Genomic DNA, 24,673 nt, shown 5'->3' with positions numbered 1-24,673 from the left:
TCACGAGTGAGTGAGTGTGTGAGTGGAGTTTACATGTGCAGTTACTTCACGAGTGAGTGAGTGTGTGAGTGGAGTTTACATGTGCAGTTACTTCATGGGTGAGTGAGTGTGTGAGTGGAGTTTACATGTGCAGTTACTTCACGAGTGGGTGAGTGTGTGAGTGGAGTTTACATGTGCAGTTACTTCATGGGTGAGTGTGTGAGTGGAGTTTACATGTGCAGTTACCTCATGGGTGAGTGAGTGTGTGAGTGGAGTTTACATGTGCAGTTACTTCATGGGTGAGTGAGTGTGTGAGTGGAGTTTACATGTGCAGTTACCTCATTGGTAAGTGAGTGTGTGAGTGGAGTTTACATACACAGAACCTTCACGAGTGAGTGAGTGTGTGAGTGGAGTTTACATGTGCAGTTACTTCATGAGTGAGTGAGTGTGTGCGTGGAGTTTACATGTGCAGTTACTTCATGGGTGAGTGTTTGGCTGTGTGGAGTACACAGTACCTTCGTGATACAGAACCTTTAATTAATAAGTAAGTGAGTGTGTGAGGAGGGTTTACACATATTCGTGAGTGATTTTGAGAGAATGTGTTGTGTTTTCCCCTGGAAGTCAATGGAACTATGCCTTGCCTGCGCCTGTCGTGATCTGTGAACATATTTCCTGAAACCACCAGTGTATGTAAATCCGACACTCGTTACTCCGACAATGAAAATCGGCTTTATCCGACACTAATGATGGGAACCGAATAAATCAGTGCTATGTAGACCCGTTAATCCGACTGTCTCGCACTCCGACTCCGACACACCTAGTTCGTATTTCAGACAAACTCAAGCGAGATATAGATAATACTATAATTCGCATTATCTCAGAAGGAGGGCGCCGACAGTTGTGTTTAGATGTCAGTGAAATATAGGTAACATCCTGCTATGAGAGTTCATTGGCCGAAGTACACTGTTCTTCAAACAACCGTCATAAAACTTGTTACTTTCACTTTCAGTTTCAAAAGTGCACACGAGTGCTCGCATGCCATCTTGAAAAGTGAATCACCAAAAAGACAACTTTCACAAATGGGAAGCTGGGTACCATAGAAACGTCTGTATCCATGAGCTCAGTGGGGATGTTTACTATCTTCGTATGAAAGATAACAAAACATATCACTTGTCAGTACCAGTACAAGCACCATTCTTGGTCATTTGTTGTTGACACAATTTCATTTGGTGGGCCCCACATCGTTCATATATTTTCATATACCATGTTCAGACTAGTTTGATCAACAAATATTCAGCTTTGGTTTCTTTTTGTTATGCAACAACCTTAAAGACGCATGACTAAAATAACCCATGGTCACCAATTACAGTTGCTATGTTGAATTTTAAATCGATAATCGATAAGTGTTTTTAACTTTGCATTTTGTGTTCAGATGCGCAAGTGTGTGTGAATGGGATCTGTATAAACCCACACACCCCACACACGTACACACTCACACACACACATAAACACACACATACAGGCCAACACACACAGGTGCACACCCACATTCACACACACAAACAGCCAAACACACAGAGGTAATAAACACCCCCCCCCCCCCCCCCCCGCACACGTACATACCCACAAACACTCACAGGTACACCCCCCCCTCCCCCCAAACATATACAGTCAAACACACACAGGTACACACCCACAGGTGCACACACGTACACACCCTCACACACACATGAAGCCAAACACACACATGTAATAAACAACCCCCCCCCCCACACACACACACACAGGTACAACCACACACACCCACAAATACAGCCAAACACACACAGGTACACCACCACACCGACACACATACAGCCAAACACACACAGGTAGTAAACAAACCAACAAACACACGTACACACACACAGGTGCACATCCACAACCACACACACATACAGCCAGACACACACAGGTGCACACCAACACCAACACACATACAGCCAGACACACATGTACACACCCACACACACACACATACATCCAAACACACACAGGCACATACACACACTTAAACACACACGTACAGCCAGACACACAGGTAGACACCCACAGCAACACACACACATACAACCAAACACACACAGGTACATCCCCCGCCCACACACACACACACACGTACACGCACAAACGTACACACCCACAACCACACACACGTACACACACATGTACAGACACGTACGCTCAAACACACACAGGTACACACACACACACACACCCACACACGTACACCCAAACCCACCAACCCCCTCCAACACACACACGCACCTACACACACGTACACCCAAACAAACACAGGTACACACCCACCTACACACGCACACACACATATACCCAAACACACACACGTACATACACAGACCCCTCGTCACACACGTAGACACACACGCAGATACACACGTACACACCCACACGCACACTCGTCCACACCTACACACAGCCAAACACACCCAGGTTTACGCCCATGCATACAGCCAAACACACACGGGTGCACACACACACAGGTGCGCGCGCACACACACGTACAGCCAAACACACACAGGTACGTATATAACCCCCCCCCCCCCCCCCCACACACACACACACACAGACGTACACACAAGCACAGCCTAACATACACAGGTACATACCCACACACACAGAACGTAGAACCACAAACGCATGCACAACCAGACATACACGTACACCCCCTCCCCTAGCACACACAGATACGTACATCCACATACCCTGACCCATACACAAGGCCCTCCAGACACACATGTACACACACACATGCACACACACGCACGCGCGTACACAAACACACACACGCGCGTCTCCCCCCCCCCCCCCCCCCCACACACACACACACACACACACGGACACTCCCGAAACACGTACACACGTACACACACAAACCCACACACATACACGAACATGTACACATACAAACACGTACACAGACACACACACATGTACACCAACACGCACACACCTCCCATACACATATGTACACACTCACACTCACACTCAAACACTAACATACACATACACGTACACACACACGTACACATACACATATTATGTATTAAAGGCAATGCAATAAAAAGACAATCATTGTCAATCACAGGAGGTCAAGAAATTGCGGCATGTGTATGTATATTTCAGTTTGGTAGTAGACTTACCGGGTCGCAGCTGCCATCACTGACAATAAAACGACCAGTGGACTGTACCAATACCCCGACACGGAAGTGTGAAATGGAGGCGGTCATATAGTTGTTTTAACGGGACTTTCACCACGTAACACTGTGATTAATAAAAGTGTCTAATAACCGTGTAAAGGTTGGAGGTGGTGCAATGTGTAATTGGCTGCCGTTTATTCTTGCATTGGTAGAGACACTCAGACTATGCGTCTGTGTGAGTCCAACATCTGATATTACAAAGTCTGGTCATACCTGTTTGTCTCGAGCAGTTCTAGTGGGTTAATGATAGTCGAGCTGTGTCAGGCTATGTCACACTTCTGTACCTCTGGGTATCCTGCATGAAGCATTTCCCTAGATACCGTTGTACAAACGCATCAACTCTTGAGACAGTCTTGCTGGTACAAAACACTATGGGAAGACCAGCACTTGACGCCAGCAAATGTGAGTGTGTGGCGCTGCCCAACGGTCCGCCAAGGTGACGTGGGTGAGTGTGGCAAGGTGAAGGTCACACATATTAGGAACGTACCAAACATAGGACGTTGTGTTTGTGGCAAACTTAAAATGATTTGTATTTTCTGTTTAACTTAATAATTATAATGTGTGTATGATACTAAAACATTATCGGTGTTTGCAAAGTACTTATGCTAATGAACACGAGTAGCTTGGTTGCAACATCGGAACACAGTTTTACATTCAAGATTGCCGCTATATGGGAAGAAGGTCACAATGTGACTCGGCATGGATTGTTGTCCATGCGTTCAATCACTGGTTTGTCTGGTCTCGACTCGATTATTAAGATGATGTGGTGACGAGGCTGAATGTTGCTGACTACGACACTAAATACCATTCACTCACTCCTCCTTGTATTCATGTTACTGTCGTGTTTCCCTCAAGTTCGTGATGAACACTTCTTGTCCAGGTTCCCACTTCTTGTCCAGGTTCCCACTTCTTGTCCAGGTTCCCACTTCCTGTCCAGGTTCCCACTTCTTGTCCAGGTTCCCACTTCTTGTCCAGGTTCCTACTTCTTGTCCAGGTTCCCACTTCCTGTCCAGGTTCCTACTTCTTGTCCAGGTTCCCACTTCTTGTCCAGGTTCCTACTTCTTGTCCAGGTTCCTACTTCTTGTCCAGGTTCCCACTTCTTGTCCAGGTTCCCACTTCCTGTCCAGGTTCCTACTTCTTGTCCAGGTTCCCACTTCCTGTCCAGGTTCCTGCTTCTTGTCCAGGTTCCCACTTCTTGTCCAGGTTCCTACTTCTTGTCCAGGTTCCCACTTCTTGTCCAGGTTCCCACTTCCTGTCCAGGTTCCCACTTCCTGTCCAGGTTCCTACTTCTTGTCCAGGTTCCCACTTCTTGTCCAGGTTCCCACTTCTTGTCCAGGTTCCCACTTCCTGTCCAGGTTCCCACTTCTTGTCCAGGTTCCCACTTCCTGTCCAGGTTCCCACTTCCTGTCCAGGTTCCTACTTCTTGTCCAGGTTCCCACTTCTTGTCCAGGTTCCCACTTCTTGTCCAGGTTCCCACTTCTTGATCAGGTTCCCACTTCTTGTCCAGGTTCCCACTTCCTGTCCAGGTTCCCACTTCTTGTCCAGGTTCCTACTTCTTGTCCAGGTTCCCACTTCCTGTCCAGGTTCCCACTTCTTGTCCAGGTTCCCACTTCTTGTCCAGGTTCCCACTTCCTGTCCAGGTTCCCACTTCCTGTCCAGGTTCCCACTTCTTGTCCAGGTAGCCACTTCCTGTCCAGGTTCCCACTTCCTGTCCAGGTTCCCACTTCTTGATCAGGTTCCCACTTCTTGTCCAGGTTCCCACTTCCTGTCCAGGTTCCCACTTCCTGTCCAGGTTCCCACTTCTTGTCCAGGTAGCCACTTCTTGTCCAGGTTCCCACTTCTTGTCCAGGTTCCCACTTCTTGTCCAGGTTCCCACTTCTTGTCCAGGTTCCCACTTCCTGTCCAGGTTCCCACTTCCTGTCCAGGTTCCCACTTCCTGTCCAGGTTCCCACTTCTTGTCCAGGTTCCCACTTCTTGTCCAGGTTCCCACTTCCTGTCCAGGTTCCCACTTCCTGTCCAGGTTCCCACTTCCTGTCCAGGTTCCCACTTCTTGTCCAGGTTCCCACTTCCTGTCCAGGTTCCCACTTCCTGTCCAGGTTCCCACTTCCTGTCCAGGTTCCCACTTCCTGTCCAGGTTCCCACTTCTTGTCCAGGTTCCCACTTCCTGTCCAGGTTCCCACTTCTTGTCCAGGCTCCCACTTCTTGTCCAGGTTCCCACTTCTTGTCCAGGTTCCCACTTCCTGTCTAGGTTCCCACTTCTTGTCCAGGTTCCCACTTCCTGTCCAGGTTCCCACTTCCTGTCCAGGTTCCCACTTCCTGTCCAGGTTCCCACTTCCTGTCCAGGTTCCCACTTCTTGTCCAGGTTCCCACTTCTTGTCCAGGTTCCCACTTCCTGTCCAGGTTCCCACTTCTTGTTCAGGTTCCCACTTCCTGTCCAGGTTCCCACTTCCTGTCCAGGTTCCTACTTCTTGTCCAGGTTCCCACTTCCTGTCCAGGTTCCCACTTCTTGTCCAGGTTCCCACTTCTTGTCCAGGTTCCCACTTCCTGTCCAGGTTCCCACTTCCTGTATCTACCGAGGTGGCTTGAGGTGAGTCGAAACCGACGATCGGACCCTGTCCTGTTATGTGTCGATTCCCTAATTGAAACAATATGTTAACCCGGAAATATGTATCAAAATGAATTCAGTGTGAATCCGACAAACAATCAACAAAGGGTTTACAAACAACAATTGCTTTACAAAATTAACAAGGTTTACAAATCAAAACAAATAACTGCAAAAACAACAACAATGACAATACACAATATATGTGGTTGTACAATATTAATTGCAAAATAAATTGCTAAATGCTAAATTGCTAAATGCTATGAAATACGGATTTTAGGATTTTACCTCAAAACAACGCCACGCAGTGACCTAACCAACTAAATCTTAAAATAAATGCATTTGAAGCTACTATAAACAAGTATTTCTGGCATATCAACTTCGAAAATAATGTTCGATAATGGACCTTGAGTATTCGGCAATAATGATGACCATATGTTTCAAAGGGAGAGCTCTGCATGAAATAAATCGTCTCTTTTTCCTCCTCCGTCTCATTCTTTGCTGAAATTAATAATAACATTTTAGTTAAGGTAGACAAAACATTTTAATTCTGCGGAAAACGGGACTATAGCTATTCCATTCACTCATCACGTGACCCGTGAAGATCCGGGGTAGAATAGGTCTTCAGCAACACATGCTTGCCGTAAATGGCCACAATGCTTGTCGTAAGAGGCGAACAACGGGATCGGGTGGTCAGGCTCGCTGACTTGGTTGGTTTATCTGAATTGCGTGGATCGATGCTAATAGTGTTGATCACTGGATTGTCTGATCCAAACTCGATTATGTACAGACCGCCGTCATATAGTTGAAGTATTGCTGAGTGCGGCGTTAAACAAAACAAACACTGATCACCTCATGGCATTTTATCGCAGCTTATCATAGAACGATGTTGTAAAAGGTATAAGGAAAACTGCTGCAGCTCAATTGTACACGTGTTTGTGCCACAGGTGGAGCAGGATATGCTCAACGACAGCAATTTATGTGGTCGTTTTAACAGTTTGTGTCATTTGCTATGAAAGTATCCCTGTTCGAGGAGGACATCTCCGTGAATATTCTTCATAAGCAGGTACTCGGTATAAAGATTCCCGCTGTAAGTCATAGCCCTAACAACTCATGGAATCTGGCCAGGGAATGTTTTACGCATCATCATTTTCTCTATTTAAAATTGTACCATATCTTCCCTGGGTTTTTCAGATGAATAATTGACTTGCCTTAGCTTGTGTTTGTGATTGGTGGCACGAGAACCACGATCACCTTTTCGTGAACATCTGATATCATTGTTATTTGATAGTGATTCACAGACACATGCTAATGGTGCAGTCGGAATGGCACAACTAACTCTGTTTTAGCCAAAAATTCACATGTAAAGGCAAGTCAAGCGTTCAGCTGGAAGAAACACCAGAACAAGTGAAAAAGTACAAGTCCCAATAGCGAAGCGCATAAGATCTAGGTTTTAGATCTGTGACAAAACCGTTGTTGCATCAATGTTTTGTCGTAAACAATGCATTTTAATTGGAAATGGAATGTGTTTTAAAGAAATATGACTGTAATGTAGCAGCTGCATTTAAAACTATTTCAAATTGTGTGATTCCGGGTGAGAGTTATTCATGGTGATTCAAGGTTATTAGTGTATGGACGTATTCCATCACATTGACCTGTGTGGGTTCAACAATAATCTGTAGATTGACTGGGAATGAGCCGGCTGATACAACGTGACTGTCAAAGGAAATGGCATAGGACTGACATGAGGGATTCGTATTGTTTGCTGTCAATTTCCTCATTTCCGGAAATGTGACAGTTGTGGCCCTGACACTGTGCTCTTGAATTGTGCCTGGCCCCGATACTGTTTTGCTTAACTGTGCATGTCCTCAAATATAAGCTCCTACGACTAAGTGTCTATACTGTGACATTGCAGTGCTGTCGCGTCATTTGATTGTCAGTTTTCATGGCCTGTGGAAAGTAGGGGTGTTTTCGGATCCCCTCCTTCCATATCCTAACTGTTAAAACAAGGAAATTGCCCACCACAAAATAACATTGTTACAAGGTGTTTTTCTTCAAATAAAAATCAGGCTGATAGTATTCAATAAAAACATATCTGGTTCTGTCGCTGTAGCTGTAAAACGAAATCCCAGACCCACCCATCCCCTCTCCCACCCCCACGCTAACACCCTCCCCCAAACCAAAAATACCAATGGTCGATCTCTTAGCCACAGGACATTTTGTCAAACGGAGGACAATACACATGTGCACCTTTACTTCCTGCTCTACCGATCAACTGGTATATGAAATTAGAATTGTTGCTATCAACACTTAACTTTCTTTGTGTTGATTTATCCTTCAAACAGATTCAAATAATCCAAAATTGTCAATCGTTAATTGTATCTTCGCATTGGAATTAATTATAGTTACTGTTAATTATATGATCTCTTTTGAGGACACATCGTCGTTTTGTTGTTTACATATTAATTTCATTGCTAGGACAACGTCCGTTACAAAACAAATACTAATTGTCCTTAGATATTCTGTTTCAGAGGCAAATGCAAATTTGTGTTTCCTGCTTAACGTCTGTCCTGCATTTGACATGCCTGCATTTGTACAACCTGTAGATAAGCGACCTAGATTTCACAATGCAAATATTTCCTTGTATACCGATCTATTGAAACCAGTAAAGGTCAGTTTCCCCGCAATATCACGGTCTGTAGTTTCAATTCAACTGTCGACCCTGCAATTTAACTCAACAAGGAAATATTATCGACAACAAACTCAGTTACCTTGCACTAATACATGTATGGCTAGAAATGTCAATTATATGTTTAGTTTCACATCTATTGTTGTTTCACTCCTTTTGACGATGCCCACAGACACGTGTTTTCATATCAACGCATTGTCTCAAATAGTTCTTCCATTCTTCATGACATCGACAACAGAAGAACTGGCTTGATGTGTAATAGGTTGATGTGTAATGGGTTGATGTGTAATGGGTTGATGTGTAATAGGTTGATGTATAATGGGTTGATGTGTAATGGGTTGGCGTGAGGTGGGTAAAATGAAATAACCTAATCACATTTCGAAAGTGAGTATTGTTTGTTCCTCCTGAAAGAACGTTGAACAGTTGACACTCTCACGACGGTACATCCCCACTTCCTTGTGCTACTTATGTTACTATCAACAACCCAGTCCTACACATGTAGCTGTGGGGAGCACTGACACCTACTGACTCATCAACACAACAATTACATGGGCAGCCCTACAACAACCCGTTCCTACACATGTAGCTGTGGGGAGCACTGACACCTACTGACTCATCAACACAACAATTACATGGGCAGCCCTACAACAACCCAGTCCTACACATGTAGCTGTGGGGAGCACTGACACCTACTGACTCATCAACACAACAATTACATGGGCAGCCCTACAACAACCCGTTCCTACACATGTAGCTGTGGGGAGCACTGACACCTACTGACTCATCAACACAACAATTACATGGGCAGCCCTACAACAACCCAGTCCTACACATGTAGCTGTGGGGAGCACTGACACCTACTGACTCATCAACACAACAATTACATGGGCAGTCCTACAACAACCCAGTCCTACACATGTAGCTGTGGGGAGCACTGACACCTACTGACTCATCAACACAACAATTACATGGGCAGCCCTACAACAACCCAGTCCTACACATGTAGCTCTGGGGAGCACTGACACCTACTGACTCACCAACACAACAATTACATGGGCAGCCCTACAACAACCCAGTCCTACACATGTAGCTGTGGGGAGCACTGACACCTACTGACTCATCAACACAACAATTACATGGGCAGCCCTACAACAAAACAGTCCTACACCTGTAGCTCTGGGGAGCACTGACACCTACTGACTCACCAACACAACAATTACATGGGCAGCCCTACAACAACCCAGTCCTACACATGTAGCTGTGGGGAGCACTGACACCTACTGACTCATCAACACAACAATTACATGGGCAGCCCTACAACAACCCAGTCCTACACATGTAGCTGTGGGGAGCACTGACACCTACTGACTCACCAACACAACAATTACATGAGCAGCCCTACAACAACCCATTCATACACATGTAGCTGTGGGGAGCACTGACACCTACTGACTCACCAACACAACAATTACATGAGCAGCCCTACAACAACCCAGTCCTACACATGTAGCTGTGGGGAGCACTGACACCTACTGACTCACCAACACTACAATTACATGGGCAGTCCTACAACAACCCATTCATACACATGTAGCTGTGGGGAGCACTGACACCTACTGACTCACCAACACAACAATTACATGGGCAGTCCTACAACAACCCATTCATACACATGTAGCTGTGGGGAGCACTGACACCTACTGACTCACCAACACAACAATTACATGAGCAGCCCTACAACAACCCAGTCCTACACATGTAGCTGTGGGGAGCACTGACACCTACTGACTCACCAACACAACAATTACATGGGCAGCCCTACAACAACCCGTTCCTACACATGTAGCTGTGGGGAGCACTGACACCTACTGACTCACCAACACTACAATTACATGGGCAGTCCTACAACAACCCATTCATACACATGTAGCTGTGGGGAGCACTGACACCTACTGACTCACCAACACTACAATTACATGGGCAGGCGCAAAAGGCTCACAACATACAGAGCCTAATACTTCATACTCCTGCAACAATGCGTAGAACATCATTTCATCAAATGCCATATTTCAGTTTGCGACTGTCATTTGGGGGGGAAATTGTTCTCGTCACGATTGGGCTGAAATATTTTCGGTGCGAGCTGGCAGTTGAGATCTGGGAGCTGAACACAAAACAGCTTCCATGCACAATAAAACGTTGTGGACCCGCAGACGGAGTTGTGTTGTATATTGAAGAAGTATCCCCTAGAACAACATACATTTTCTACGGCGGATATATAATATATAATATATATAATAACTCCCAGCTCGCGCCGGTCTTGATGGATATATCTCTTTCTAACATTCATTACTATTCTTTATAAGGTAATACAGCTATGCTATGTAGTATCTCGTCCACAACCCACAGGCCTCACGTGCAGTGGTCGTCTTGGTGATCTTACTCTTGGCCTTATAAGACAACAGCATGAAGTTGCAGTCCCACAACTCCAAGAGTATGTATGGCCGGCCTCCCGCATCCCTCACTAGCCCCCAGTGAAACAGCTGTCCAGTGCACGCCTGACCTGTGACCTGGTCACTCCCCCACGAGGGGTTTGCTTGAGGGAGAGGGGGAGGAAATGTGCGCTACTGCCCAGCGCACACTGCTCGCGGTACATTGTATATTACCGCATGTGGTATACTGTATATATCTCTTGAAATACTGTATACTGCATGTGATATACGATCCGATTGTGACGAAGGACGTGTCCTCACGTCCTTAATAAGGGTTGTGAATGAGATACAGTCGGCAATCGATATATATCAAAAGGAATTTCCTTAATGTTGTCTAATCGCTAAACAATAAATATTATAGGTAAACAATAAATATTATAGATAAACAATAAATATTATAGATGGACATGAATTTAGAATTAGATTTGGTGGGATGTACAATGTTTTGCTGTGGACCACTTTTTGTCTTAATAATCGTACAATACAATCTACTAACACATTCACATACATATGTACAGTCATGATATACAACCAATCATATAAACATACGAACAATGATCTGCTTATGCTGGTTTATAACAGTAGGCATCAGTAATGAGAAAAATACCACCAACACTACGGTGGGGAATCTATTGTTTGTTCCATGTTCATGTTTCTTATGGCTAGATTAATACCTGTATATGACATAATATGATCAGATAATAAGCCAAATTAGCCTATCAGTCATCATCGTGTATAAACAAACTATCATATTTCCTCCTTATCTTTTACTTTACACACATCAGTCGTTCACTCTTGCGTTCACTGACCCACGTTCAGCATACACATTATGCTTTCAAATTAATGCATATAACGTAAAATTTGACATTAGCAATCACTCTCCTTTCTTCTGCGCATCCATGTTAGTTACGTACAATTATATCACAAAACATCAACATTTACCATGGCACTTATCTTGTTTACAATTTCCCCTCCGGTATGGCTGGCCCTTCTACTAGTACCGGGACTTGCAGGAGAGAGGATGATTGCTCTATCCCCCTCCCATGGGTATCGAACACGCCTGTGTGTCTGTCCGTGATCAAGGGACAGATAGACGGTGGAATCCATCAGCCACCCTGCCGCATAGCGACATGACACCTGGTGTCTCTCCAGGGCCCCAGACAATGGCGTGATGGCTCTTTTGTCTGCGAGTTGTCCTGTACCTGTTTATACACAGTTGACACCTCTCCTTCACCCCATCACTACACTACTACTCCTCTCCTTCTCTCCATCACTATATTATCATTTCTTCAATATAACACCCGGTGTCTCGCCAGGTCCCCAGACAATGGCGTGATGGCTCTTTTGTCTGAGGGTTTTCCTGTACCTGTTTGTACACAGTTGACACCTATACGAGACACAAAACTGCGCACACCTTTCACCCCCAAGCATGTCATACATAAATATAGATATTACATATACAGTTGATGACCGAACTACAAGTTAATTTTTATAGTATATCAAATTTCACATCCAATGATAGGTGGCAGATAAATGTTTGTTGCATTGTTGTAAATAATTCATGATTGTATATAAAACTATAACCTTCACATATAAACATACCTGTAAACACAATTTGTACAACTTAACAAACAAATATGTTGACAATGTTTCATCTATCATCCGATTTTGTTTGTAGGTAAATTGAGGTGTTCGATATGTTATGTCTTTGGTTTGTGTGGCGACGAATGCACAGTTGTGTATTTGGTATAAACAGTAGACTTTGAATTACTGGTGGTATTTTAATGAGATCATCAGTGAAGCATTACGAAGAGTTTGTTTGAAATTTGATTAAAATATATGTATCTCTCTGGCTCACGCACATCCTTTTATTCTTTCTCTCCCTCACTCTGCTTAGCTCTTTCCCTTCCCTCCTCACACGCAGCATATTTCAACTACAGCATAATAAATACAATAAACCTCTTGTCATCAATACACATCATAATAGAAGTGGACGAACATGTCCAGATCACAAACAATAATCAATACAAATATCAATAACTGTACTACATATACAGGACAAAGAAATCTGACATACGGCCAGTCGTAACATTCCTATCAGCTTGCATTCGTTCTCATATATCCATACACACTAGAGAGAAATCAAATATTGTATATCTTATCCGAAAAATCATGTGAGGGACTTAGACTGCATAGAATTAAACCGTTATCTAGTATCTAAACGTCTGAGGATAAAAAGCTGATGTACGTAAACATATAATATGTAGGTTATTAACTTAAACTTCTGATTAATATAAAAGCCATTAACAGGTTAATATATTCTGTATATGCGGGAGTGGAGTACGCGGGTGTCTAACTGTGTATGAATACTGTGACAAAAGTCCATAAACATAACAACAAAAGAAAGTGCAACATAGACATGACGTTTGGGCAGTTGGTATAGAATGTAGATTTGGGTGGGGGCGCTTCGTGTTGAAGAGGCGAACTTGAAGAGGAAGAGTGACGCGAGTGAGTTTCATATGCTAATGGGCTGTATGGAATGCCCCATGGATCGCAAAGTACATTCATGGCGTTATATATTTTTGTTTTATATAAAAATGGGAATAAAAAATAGTTCTTACCAATAAATGTTCCAATGAATGAAATAGATGAATTGTTCCAAGAAATAAATAATAAAATGTTCGTTTCAGAAAACAAATGTCACTACGTTCTTGAGAAATGTTTCTTGAGAGAGGATACTGCAGACAAACAATATACACACTGCAGACACACAGTAGAATGAAGAAAGCTGAGACTTCTCTGGTTCAGGCACTGATCTTGTAGTTGATGATATTTATCAAGGACTGTGTAACGCTTCGCTGACTTTTACCTTCCTAGTGGTAGAGGGCGGGTGCGATGGCTGAAATAACCTTCAGATTCTTCTTTTACTGGTCTTCCCAGAAATTGCCGGTCCCAGCTAACGGTGGAGGGGTGGTGACAAGGTCTCCGAGTAGGGATAACGATGAAGACAATAATGATGAGCCGATATCAAGCTTAATGAAATAGTTTGAGAGTAGACAACCACATGAACCAGAATGCTGACTGTTGTTATTGCTGTTGTTGTGGCAGTCGTTGTTGCTGTTGTGGATGGTGCTGTGGATGAAGGTGTGGATGATGTTGTGAACGACGTTGTGGCTGATGTTGTAGATGATGTTGTGGACCCCAGACGAATAATAGAAATTCACTTCGTGTTGACTACCTTCTTTATCTTGGTGCTTTGGGTTTGAGGTACCGAGGATCGAAGCTCCACCAATATATCCGCCGTAGAAAATGTATGTTGTTCTAGGGGATACTTCTTCAATATACAACATAACACCGTCTGCGGGTCCACAACGTTTTATTGTGCATGGGAGCTGTTTCGTGTTCAGCTCCCACATCTCGACTCCCAGCTCGCGCCGGTCTTGATGGATATATCTCTTTCTAACATTCATTACTATTCTTTATAAGGTAATACAGCTATGCTATGTAGTATCTCGTCCACAACCCACAGGCCTCACGTGCAGTGGTCGTCTTGGTGATCTTACTCTTGGCCTTATAAGACAACAGCATGAAGTTGCAGTCCCACAACTCCAAGAGTATGTATGGCCGGCCTCCCGCATCCCTCACTAGCCCCCAGTGAAACAGCTGTCCAGTGCACGCCTGACCTGTGACCTGGTCACTCCCCCACGAGGGGTTTGCTTGAGGGAGAGGGGGAGGAAATGTGCGCTACTGCCCAGCGCACACTGCTCGCGGTACATTGTATATTACCGCATGTGGTATACTGTATATATCTCTTGAAATACTGTATACTGCATGTGATAATAGTATTTTAAACGAATACAATGTGTCTGTGTATGGTATTGTAGATATTGAGTATGAAGTAATTGTGTGCGCGTTGTTGAAATTAATGCATCAGCAGAATGACACTTGTTTTTGTGTGTGTGTGTGTGTTATTTACCACAAGAATATTCCTCTAGAGACATTGACGCTGTTGATATTAATACCAATCTGTTATCACACGCAGGAAAATAACATTTGTATGATATTAGGTGAAGTGGCCTATCTGAATCCATAAATAATTGTAAATTCATATTTTGTCAATGACACGAACATAGCTTTCCTATTTAATATGTAATTGTATTATATCATCAGGTGTAATATATTTCATAACTATTGTGTATGTTATTGTAAATATTTATCGTTGGGTATGGTCTTCTTCAATTTCGTTCTGTGTACGAATTCTTTATGATTTGACAGTTCCGTGACATTTCAGTTGATTGATAAGTACATTTTCCTTGTGTATTTACCTCATTTATCGCTCAGTTCTTACCTTTATTTACCGCTCAGTTTTCTGTAGAATGTATCTTCTTTGCTGTGTTCCATTTCCCGGTTTGTAGCAAGCCGCCATTTTACGTCACAGCATGAGTTGACTTTTAGTTTCGTATCTCGTATAATTTAGGTTATTCAGTATCTTCAGTATTTATTATCATCTAAATATTTGTTTTACTTATTCGCTTTAGAGACTTAGTTCAATTAGGCTTTTATTGCTTTGTGCTTTGCTATATTTATTGTACCTTGTTTCGAATGAGTTCGTTGATGACGTCACTCATCAACAGTGACAGTTGTTTTCAGTTGATGATTTGTTTTGCATGAGAGTGGACGTAGATTGTACGACGCTTCGATTTCGGGTATGTTTATTTCTTTAAGTTTGGCCAAGTTGTAATTTATTCTAGTGTAATAATTATTGTTCGTTGTAATATATATCTAATTACTATTAATTCAATAAATATAATTTTTTATTGACTTAAGTCACTTGTTGGTAGATATTGGTGAAATTAATTTCATTAACTGTGAGTGTTGGGGGGATTGAGGTTAACTCCCCCAAGCCTACCCCTGAGACCGTCACATTAGGTATATGTATGGTGATGTTAGCAGAAGAATGGGTGATCTATTAGGTCACTCGAAGGCGTTGACCTTTTACCTACAGAAAACATTGTTGATGAGTCTAGAAATAATTACGGACATCTTGTATCAGACTTTCTGATAAACACGAACTTTTGTGTTGTTGTTGGTCGTGCATGTAAGAATATTGATTACACCGGTGTGCCAGGAAAGGGTGTCTGTGTGGTAGATTATTGCCTGTGTCCTTATGAGCAGTTAGATCAGATATATGATTTTAGTGTGACACGTGCGTCTCATCTTCTGCAGAGTTCGGGTTGTACAGGATATGTGGACGCCAAGGCCCCATCAGCTCCTGATCATTCCTCCCTGTGTTCCCCATGTGTTCCCTAAGGACGAACCCGAGAGGGAACATTTCATGATGACGTCATTTGTGAAGTAAGACGTCACATCAGTGCCATAAACCTTCTTGACATCAGGCGATTGTAACGACAATTGAAAAACTTGAATCATCCGACTGCCGTCAAACATAGACGGTGCATACAATACATTTGTGTCAACGGTGAGAAAGGAAATGGGCATTTCGTTACCAACGAGAACTGTACGTGTGTCATCTGGGAGGGGAAAGAGGGAGATTAGAAGAAGACCTTGGTGGACTCAGGTTCCAACTGATTTGTGGTATGAAGTGTTTGCTGCGGAACGTGAGTGGTGTAAGTGTCATGGTGTTATGAAACGTTGATTAGGAGAGGTATACAAGCTAAAGAAAAGGAGATTCGATTCTGAAGTGAAACGAGCTAAACGTCAATACAGCAGTGACAGGATAGCAGAACTTGTGTGCAGGAAATAAGAACGAATTCTGGAAGCAGAGTGGGAAAGTTGGTCTAGGACAGAAGAGACTACAGAATATTGCTATGGAGGTGAGGTCACCAGACAGGACACTAGGATCTGACATCGGAGCTGCCACATGTCAAGTATGATTCAGCTCCGAAGTCTTGAACTTGAAGGTTCGATACTGTCGAAGTTTATTACCTCCCATTATTTTTCTTCTTCTATATGAAGCTCTGTTTAAGCCCTGTTTAAACTGCCCGGATTCTGTGGAGGATGAGGTTACCAGACGGGACAATGGCTACATATCAAGAACGCAATTTGGATTGAAGCTTATTCAGACTTGCTAAACTGTAGCCACGCTGAAGATACTGTTATAGAGGGTAACGAAGGAACTGTTTCGAACTCTGGAACTCATAACCTTGGAAGAAATATCTTAAGTGCTTACATAGTCATCCTACAAACTTGATTGCAGTGTTCTAAATTCAAAAGTGTACAAACATGCTGAGAATGAAAGCCTGTTGTGTGATGAACACGATGGTTTCAGGAAAGGAAGATCCACTGTAGAACATATATCAGTCCCAACATCTCTCATCGAAACCAGGAAGTCACTGAAGAAGTAAATCTGATCTTGGTATAACAGGAAAGATGTATAACGTTATTGTCTCATTATATGACAGTGTAAGATTAAATGGACATTTAACCAGGTGGTTTACGGTATAATGTGGATTAAAACAGGGTGCCTTCTTTCCCCGTTCCTATTTTATCTGTACATCAACGATTAAATTTCAACATTGAGTGGTTTTAATCTTGGAGTTGAACTGTGGATGTAAGATTGTGTGTATTAGCATATGCTGACGACCTTGTATTTCTGGCTGAGACAGGCTCTGAATAAGAAAAACTGGATCATCACTCAACATTGAAATTGCAAAACTTGTTAGAACTGTTTGATATAAATAACAGACTCAAAGCCAAGTATTTTGCTACAACTGTTAAAAATTCATTGGTGATTGGAAGCAGAAGCCTGAATGTCCCGAGAGCAGACGAGGAAAGGGAGGTATTAAACTTCGACAGTATCGAACCTTCAAGTCTGACTTTGGAGCTGAATCATACTTGACATGTGACATACCAAGGCTAGTTCTCTCCCTGTTCAGATGTGGAGCAGCACCCCTCCATATAGAAACGGGATGGTACTGCAACAAACCGGTTGAAAACCGAACCTGTTTAAACTGCCCGGATTATGTGGAGGGTGAGAAGCATGTGTTACTTCAGTGTCTACTTTACAAGCGTTTAACAAAAATATGTTTGCAATACTTTTGTCAGTTTAGCCCTGATTTTATTCAGCCCATGAAGAAGAAAACTTATAATATTCATGTCTTGCCCAAATATTATGAATGTTTGTGCCAAAACGTGCAAGTGTGTTATAGATTTTAGTAGTATGTGTGTGTATAGATAGTAAGCATGATTACTTTGTGTAGTCTATTTCATATTAAATATTACATGTATATATTACGTCTCTTATAATCCTGTAAGGGATGTCTGCCTATCTATTATTTACATATATTTAATCACTCAGGTGTCATAATCCTCAAAACAAAAGATGGTAAAAGTGTAGATACGTTAACTTTAATAGATACCTGGTAAAAAGTTAAGCTACCCCTCATGGTTTAGTAACCGATGAAACAAGTGTTCGAATGAAATTACCGACATGATCTCGAATAAAGGAATGTGATCTGTAAGTTAAAGCGAAAATGTTCTATCCATATTCGTAAGAAATATTGCCCAAAACAGTCTACTGTACAATTCTGAATATCTCATGAGGATATGTTAATGAATCACTATCAAACAGTGATGATATCAAGTGTTCGCGAAAAGGTGAGCGTATTCTTCCCCACCGTTTTGTATTATATATATTATCAATGTGTCCAAACTTTTAAAATTATTGTGATCACAGGACATTAAAAGGTTTTCTATATTTTTCCAAGAACTGTAAACAGTATGAGCAATATAAACCATACCATGTACCCCCTTGGTCAAAGCTTCATATAATACTAATGAACACATACATGTCCAATATTGAAAATACTTTTGTTTGTTTTGAAATATTCTTAAGGGAATTTCATTACGCACTGAGGTGCTTGTCTTGTCCAATTAATATACCCGGTAACACTATCAAATTGTTTATCTGGTCAAGTCATTTTATGTTGTCTCGAAAATTGTCAAATTTTCTTTTACACATAGAGAGATCCATAACATGAACGGAGATTAGGTGGGATATATATTAATCAAAATACCAAAGTCGTCCTTCTCCGACGTCGTCAAAGACAGATAACCAGCTATGACGTCAACAAAAATGGTGTCAATGTTAAGGTAATTCATTACATTTAATGATAAGGCTGTGCTCCATTACTGATGGTGCAACATCATCCAAATTACAGTTACACAATCAGGTGAACGCTGGAATCTAAGGACTAACTTATATGTTAGCTGGGGCCATCAATTTTGTTACTACTTCACGGTTTAAAGAAGTAACATTTCATAATATCTTATGTTTTGTTTATACATAAACTTATACAGTTTCAATATCGATATATTTGTTGAAATAGTTTGGTTCCTTGTGAACAAAACATCACGAAGATATATTGTCCTATTGTAACTGCTCTGTTGTCTTTTGATGTCATAGAGGATAATCCGTTTTCATTATTTTCAAAGCAATCTTTAGTATTGAATGTATAACATAATACAAAAGCATACAGATCCAGTTGATATAGATTAATGACTTTCAGATACTGTTTCCGTAAAGCTGATTAACAAACAAAGTCGTCGCACAGTACTTTTATCCATGTACGATAAAAAGTGGAGAAATTTGCTGTGTTTCAAATCAGAACAAAATCTCGGACAACACTCAACAGTATTTCTTTTTAAAAATCGGATCAATATTTGCAGTTTAATTTACACCGTGAGATAGGAAAATTAATATTCTACATCTCTGCGTAATTTTACAGCCGGAGGTAGATCCAGAGCCGCGTGAGCGCAATTCTCGCACAACCTTCACTTAGCAGACTAAGGGTGTGTGTCAGAAAAAAACAACCTCGGCATCGATCGGGTTAAATTGTCTCACTCTCGCTTCTCACACTGGCAGCCAACAGTACAGTTATGACGTAATCACCACACGGACGTCGCCGTCATTGTAATATGGCGCCATATCAGCTGGTCGAACCTCGGCTCAGTCTGGGGTCACAGAGTGCAGCAAGATGTAAACAAAAAGATGGTTGTCTGTTTCACGAGGTGTTTGTTGATTTGCGCATCAGACATGTCAGACAAATAACACATAGTGGAATAACCCAGGATGTCATGTCATGTCTGTAACCACAGACAATCTTCTTACCTGATGATGCGAAGCAGCAAGAACAACCAAATGTCTGAAATTATGTTCAAAAAGTTTTATTTCATTTTTTTTTCTCAGCAGGAGATTTCTGACTTGGCACAGCGCCATGATCCAACAGGGTTTGCTCCACTGATTCACGACTCCAGTATCTCGCCCAGTCGGTTGCTGTCCATCCTTCGTTGGTCACGGCATTGATGTTCACCAGCCTCAGTGAGAGGATAAACTTCACACACTTCACATCTCCTTTCATGCTGGCCAAGTGAAGAACATTTTGACCTGCATCGCTCACCAGTGTCGGATTGGCTCCCTTCTTCACAAGGATCTTCATGACATCTGACCGTCCAGTCTCTGCTGCCGCCATTAGCGGTGTCATCTCTTGGTACCCTCTGCAGTTCACGTTGACCGTACGATCACACAGGAGGGCCTGGATTGTATCTAGGTCGCTATGGCGGCAGGCCCCTATGAGAGACGGGTCCCCGCTATATAGGATGCCGGGAGGTGCGGCTCCCTGGGGCGCTGCAACAGAAACTTACACTCTTTATGATGCTGTCATCGTCTATCAGTACAAAGCATGAACTACGTTCAAAATATAGGTTTAGCTGTGACGTAAGTTTCAGATAAAATACAATAATATATATGATACTTATAACAGAAATAAGATTACCCTGAAACGAACAGTTTAGGTTGCGAAGCAACGGAATGTTTTCCTCTTTGACGTCTTTGTTATAACTTAGCATATTGATATAATCTATGACACAGCAAATGAACGCTGACGTTGCTCTGATTACTACACTCGTGTAGCACCGTTATTCTGCCTGCTGCTCTCCCGAGTGGAACAGGTCTCTCTCTCCTGTCACATTCAGTATTACTGCAAGTGCAACACGTTTACAATATTGTAACTCTTTTCCACAATGTTCAGTCTTACCTGCGTTGTTCTGTCCCTGCTGCATCGTATCAGTCTGTGAGACTCCTGGTTCAGCTTCACCCGACACTGGAGGAGAAATTTTGATACTGACAATATGGACAAAACAACAACATGTGGAATCTACATTCTAATGTAGAAATGTCTTACCACCATTATAGTTTGTCTTACTGCTAACATTCTTGATATTTGGGATGAAGTTGGCCTTTCATATTGTCTTCTAACCATTAACACCCTGTGTGCAGGAAGAACATGCTCCTCTCCTTCAGCTCTCACTTTGACATTGAGTAAAACTAAAAACATATATCATACACTAAATTTTGTATAATACATTATTATTAGCTTTCATTTAGTAAAATTGTATTATGTTCTTTTGAAATATACTGTAGACAAAGAGAAAATCCACAGTGAAATTCAGAGCGAATGTCTCATTTTCAGAAATATTTTATGGATAATGAAATGAAGACAGACAGAGAGACAGACAGACAGACAGTCATACAGACAGACAGACAGACATGCAGACAGACAGACATACAGACAGATAGATAGATAGATAGATAGATAGATAGATAGATAGATAGACTCCCATTTATGTTGTCACAGTGTTATGGTCTAACGTGTGTGAGTGAGTGAGTTGGGTTTTAACGCCGCTTTTAACAGTATTCCAGTTATATCAAGGCGTGTCTGACATGTATGGTTAGAAGATGATAAACCTGTAGCTTGAGGTATAATCACACTTGCTACGCATATACCTTAAAGCTGCAGTCATTATGCGTAAAGCCTTTTGTTTGACCAATGAAACATAGATGAAGGCTCATCTAACATCTTTCGGTGACAGGGTTGTGCCTTATCAGTTTACCGCCATGTTGTCGTTATGCTTACGATACATCCCTAAGTATCATGGCATGATATAAACAAAAATTATCTATGTTGAACTGATATGGTCAATACAGGCCCGGGGTCGCTTCACGCCAGATATTTTAACACCTAATGACCCCCCTACATCTCTATCAACAAGACGAACGCCCACAACCTAATAGTGAGGGATACATAAGCCAACAATACAATGAATGGGACGTCTGTGCAAGGTGGTCGACATTTGACTCCAGTACGCTATATTGCTATTGAACATATTTGACTTCCATGTCAGGATCTTTTGTACTGACAATGACTCAATTACTTGTTGTTATTGACGTCTTTATCAGATGTATTCATAAAGATAGTGTGTATTCCATTTGCATTAAAATTAAAAGAAACATAGTTAATAGCCGAAAATATACTTACAGGTTAAATTCCTTTGCTTCACCGATGTGTCACGATCAAGAACACTGTCAGTGTAGTCTGTCCTCCAACGACCTGCGCCGTACACTGAGCCAGGCACACCTCCTCGTCCCAGTTTATAAACACTGAGGAAACATCACACGTTCTAGCTATTGGTAGGAAAACCACCTCGTGATATATTGCCTACTCGTCTAGTGCTGTGCACAGGTGCGTCCAATGACAACATCCCGTGATTGCAGATTTGAATAAATACTGCCTCATTATAAATCTTGGTTTGTCAGCACAGCATCCATGCCCTTTGGTCTCAGGTTGTCTCGCGTGTTGAGTCACAATTAACATGCAAAGTCAGCTGAGGAGCTCATATGTATAGTAAGAATCAGGGCTTATGATTATGTGACCATTCACGCCCTATAGAATCAAGACTCTCGTGACTTTGACATTTTGAATTTGGCCGATGTTTAAGCTGGTTGTCTGAGACATTATAACTCCAACCACTGTTTTAAAAACCCCGAAGATATTGCTCAAGTATTTTTCTTTGTTTGTTACAAGCAAGTACGCTGCAGAAGTTATTCAAAATGAACATATCATTTTAGTTTCAACATTATTAGTAAACACGCTATCGTGTCACTGGATTGTCTTGTCCAGACTGTTTTGAGACTGCCTTGGAATGCTGTGTGTGACGTTAGGCAATATACAAACATTTACTTGTTTTATGCAAGTTCTGTGATTGTCAGGTGCTACGGATGGGGCAAGACATTCTTCCCTTTTCACAAACTTCTGGTGTTATCACTGATTTTCAGTGATCTATTCATATAAATTTCAGCACTAACACCTCCTCTCATTACAATGTGCATATGACGCCGGTACTCAGTTGAAGACATAACAATTGAATTGTTTCACCATATATCAGAACTAATTGTATCACCTACGTAGAAGCCTACAACCCAGCTGTTTGAGCTGGTTGCCTGTCCCATATTTTACCACTCTGCCGTCTTCCTCTTGATCTAGATGTTTTTTCTTAGCTCATGAATTGATCTACAAGTATTCTTGAACAAGTTCATGAACTTACTTCATGAGCCTTTAATGAACAGTTCATGATTTGAAATTTCACAGAGCCAGAACCCCACAATGCCATGCCAGGAATATTTCTGCTCAAGAACATCACCTGCACACACATGTTTCATGCGCTCACATGGACGATGTCACAGTCCACGTGGAATGGTCACACCTAGACTGGCGTGTCTAGACCTGCTTCTGAAGCGGTAGCACGATCACGAAGACCCCCTTGATCAGCCATCAACTATGTGCAAGTTCCATCTGGGAGAGGAAAAGAACTTCCGACATGGCACCATTGAGGTCTCCTTTTGAGCAATGGCCTCTGTACGTCAACAACAGGGCCGCTTTATAGGTACTAGTCTAGTTCTTAAGCGACTTCCCATTATGAGATTTATCAATTGTACTGTGAACCGTAATGGACGTACCCTACAAGCCTATGACATGTGCTGCAGGCTTCGGAAACGACAGACAATTCAGAAGAAAAGTCACGCGTCTGATATTTCCTCGCTCACTCACGCACAAGACAGACGCACAATAATTTTCAGGTCCCTGGAAGACTTTGTTGCCAAGAATTAGTCATCAGCTACACTATCGTCTGTGGTTTATCCAGACAGACCAATTTGTCCAATCAGAGCTCTGAAATATTACATCACTTCTACTCAAAAGTGACAGAAAACAGCGAAACACAGAAACAGTGAAATCATGCGAGAAGTGACCGGCAGATAACTCCAATGGATATCTAAAGCAACCACGGTCGGATTAGCGCTATTGATGCCTTGAAACAAACCTGAGGTGACGGACAGGGAAACATATATCATAAATGCCATACTTCGACTTGTTAACATACATCCACTACAAATGGTAATGGTAAGGGAAAGCTAAGGGATAATATATCATTTTAAAATCGCCATTTCCAATTCTTTGTAGATCTTTCTCATAACAGTATATTAATATTAAGGTCCAATAAAATAATGCCACTCCAAACCTAACACATGTAATCACTGGAAGTCTAATTCTCCACAAAGCCACCAGCGGTGGTACAAGAACAAAGTGCAAATAAATGATATATGTTAATGAAGACTTCTTATCACCATCGTAAAAGATCATGTCGAAGCCAATAGTCGTAAAGATGGATCTGATTGATCACAACAGAACTCACATTTTCCTCCAAGATCACATCTAAAAAGGAGACATCATTAATTACGTATCAATATGAGTTTAAATATTTTTCGTGGAGAGAAAGAGAGTTGATCTCCTTGTTACTT

At 42.1% G+C, this 24,673-nt stretch overlaps 1 protein-coding gene across 1 annotated transcript; it reads right to left on the bottom strand.

Moving 5' to 3' along the window:
* Positions 1–20,189: 20,189 nt before the first annotated feature.
* LOC124126351 (alpha-latrocrustotoxin-Lt1a-like) lies at positions 20,190–22,710 on the bottom strand. The gene is made up of 3 exons (XM_046489761.2): positions 22,356–22,710; positions 21,075–21,140; positions 20,190–20,665 (listed from the first exon to the last, which is right to left on the bottom strand). The coding sequence occupies exons 2-3, from the start codon at positions 21,097–21,099 to the stop codon at positions 20,211–20,213; spliced, it is 480 nt and encodes a 159-aa protein (XP_046345717.2). The 5' UTR covers positions 21,100–21,140; positions 22,356–22,710; the 3' UTR covers positions 20,190–20,210.
* Between the last annotated feature and the right edge of the window lie 1,963 nt (positions 22,711–24,673).

The sequence above is a fragment of the Haliotis rufescens genome, unplaced genomic scaffold, assembly GCF_023055435.1.
Source record: "Haliotis rufescens isolate VD_foot unplaced genomic scaffold, xgHalRufe1.0.p SCAF_41, whole genome shotgun sequence".
NCBI lineage: Eukaryota > Metazoa > Mollusca > Gastropoda > Lepetellida > Haliotidae > Haliotis > Haliotis rufescens.
The sequence above is the reverse complement of the archived record's forward strand: the minus strand, read 5'-3'. Positions and strand labels throughout refer to the sequence as shown.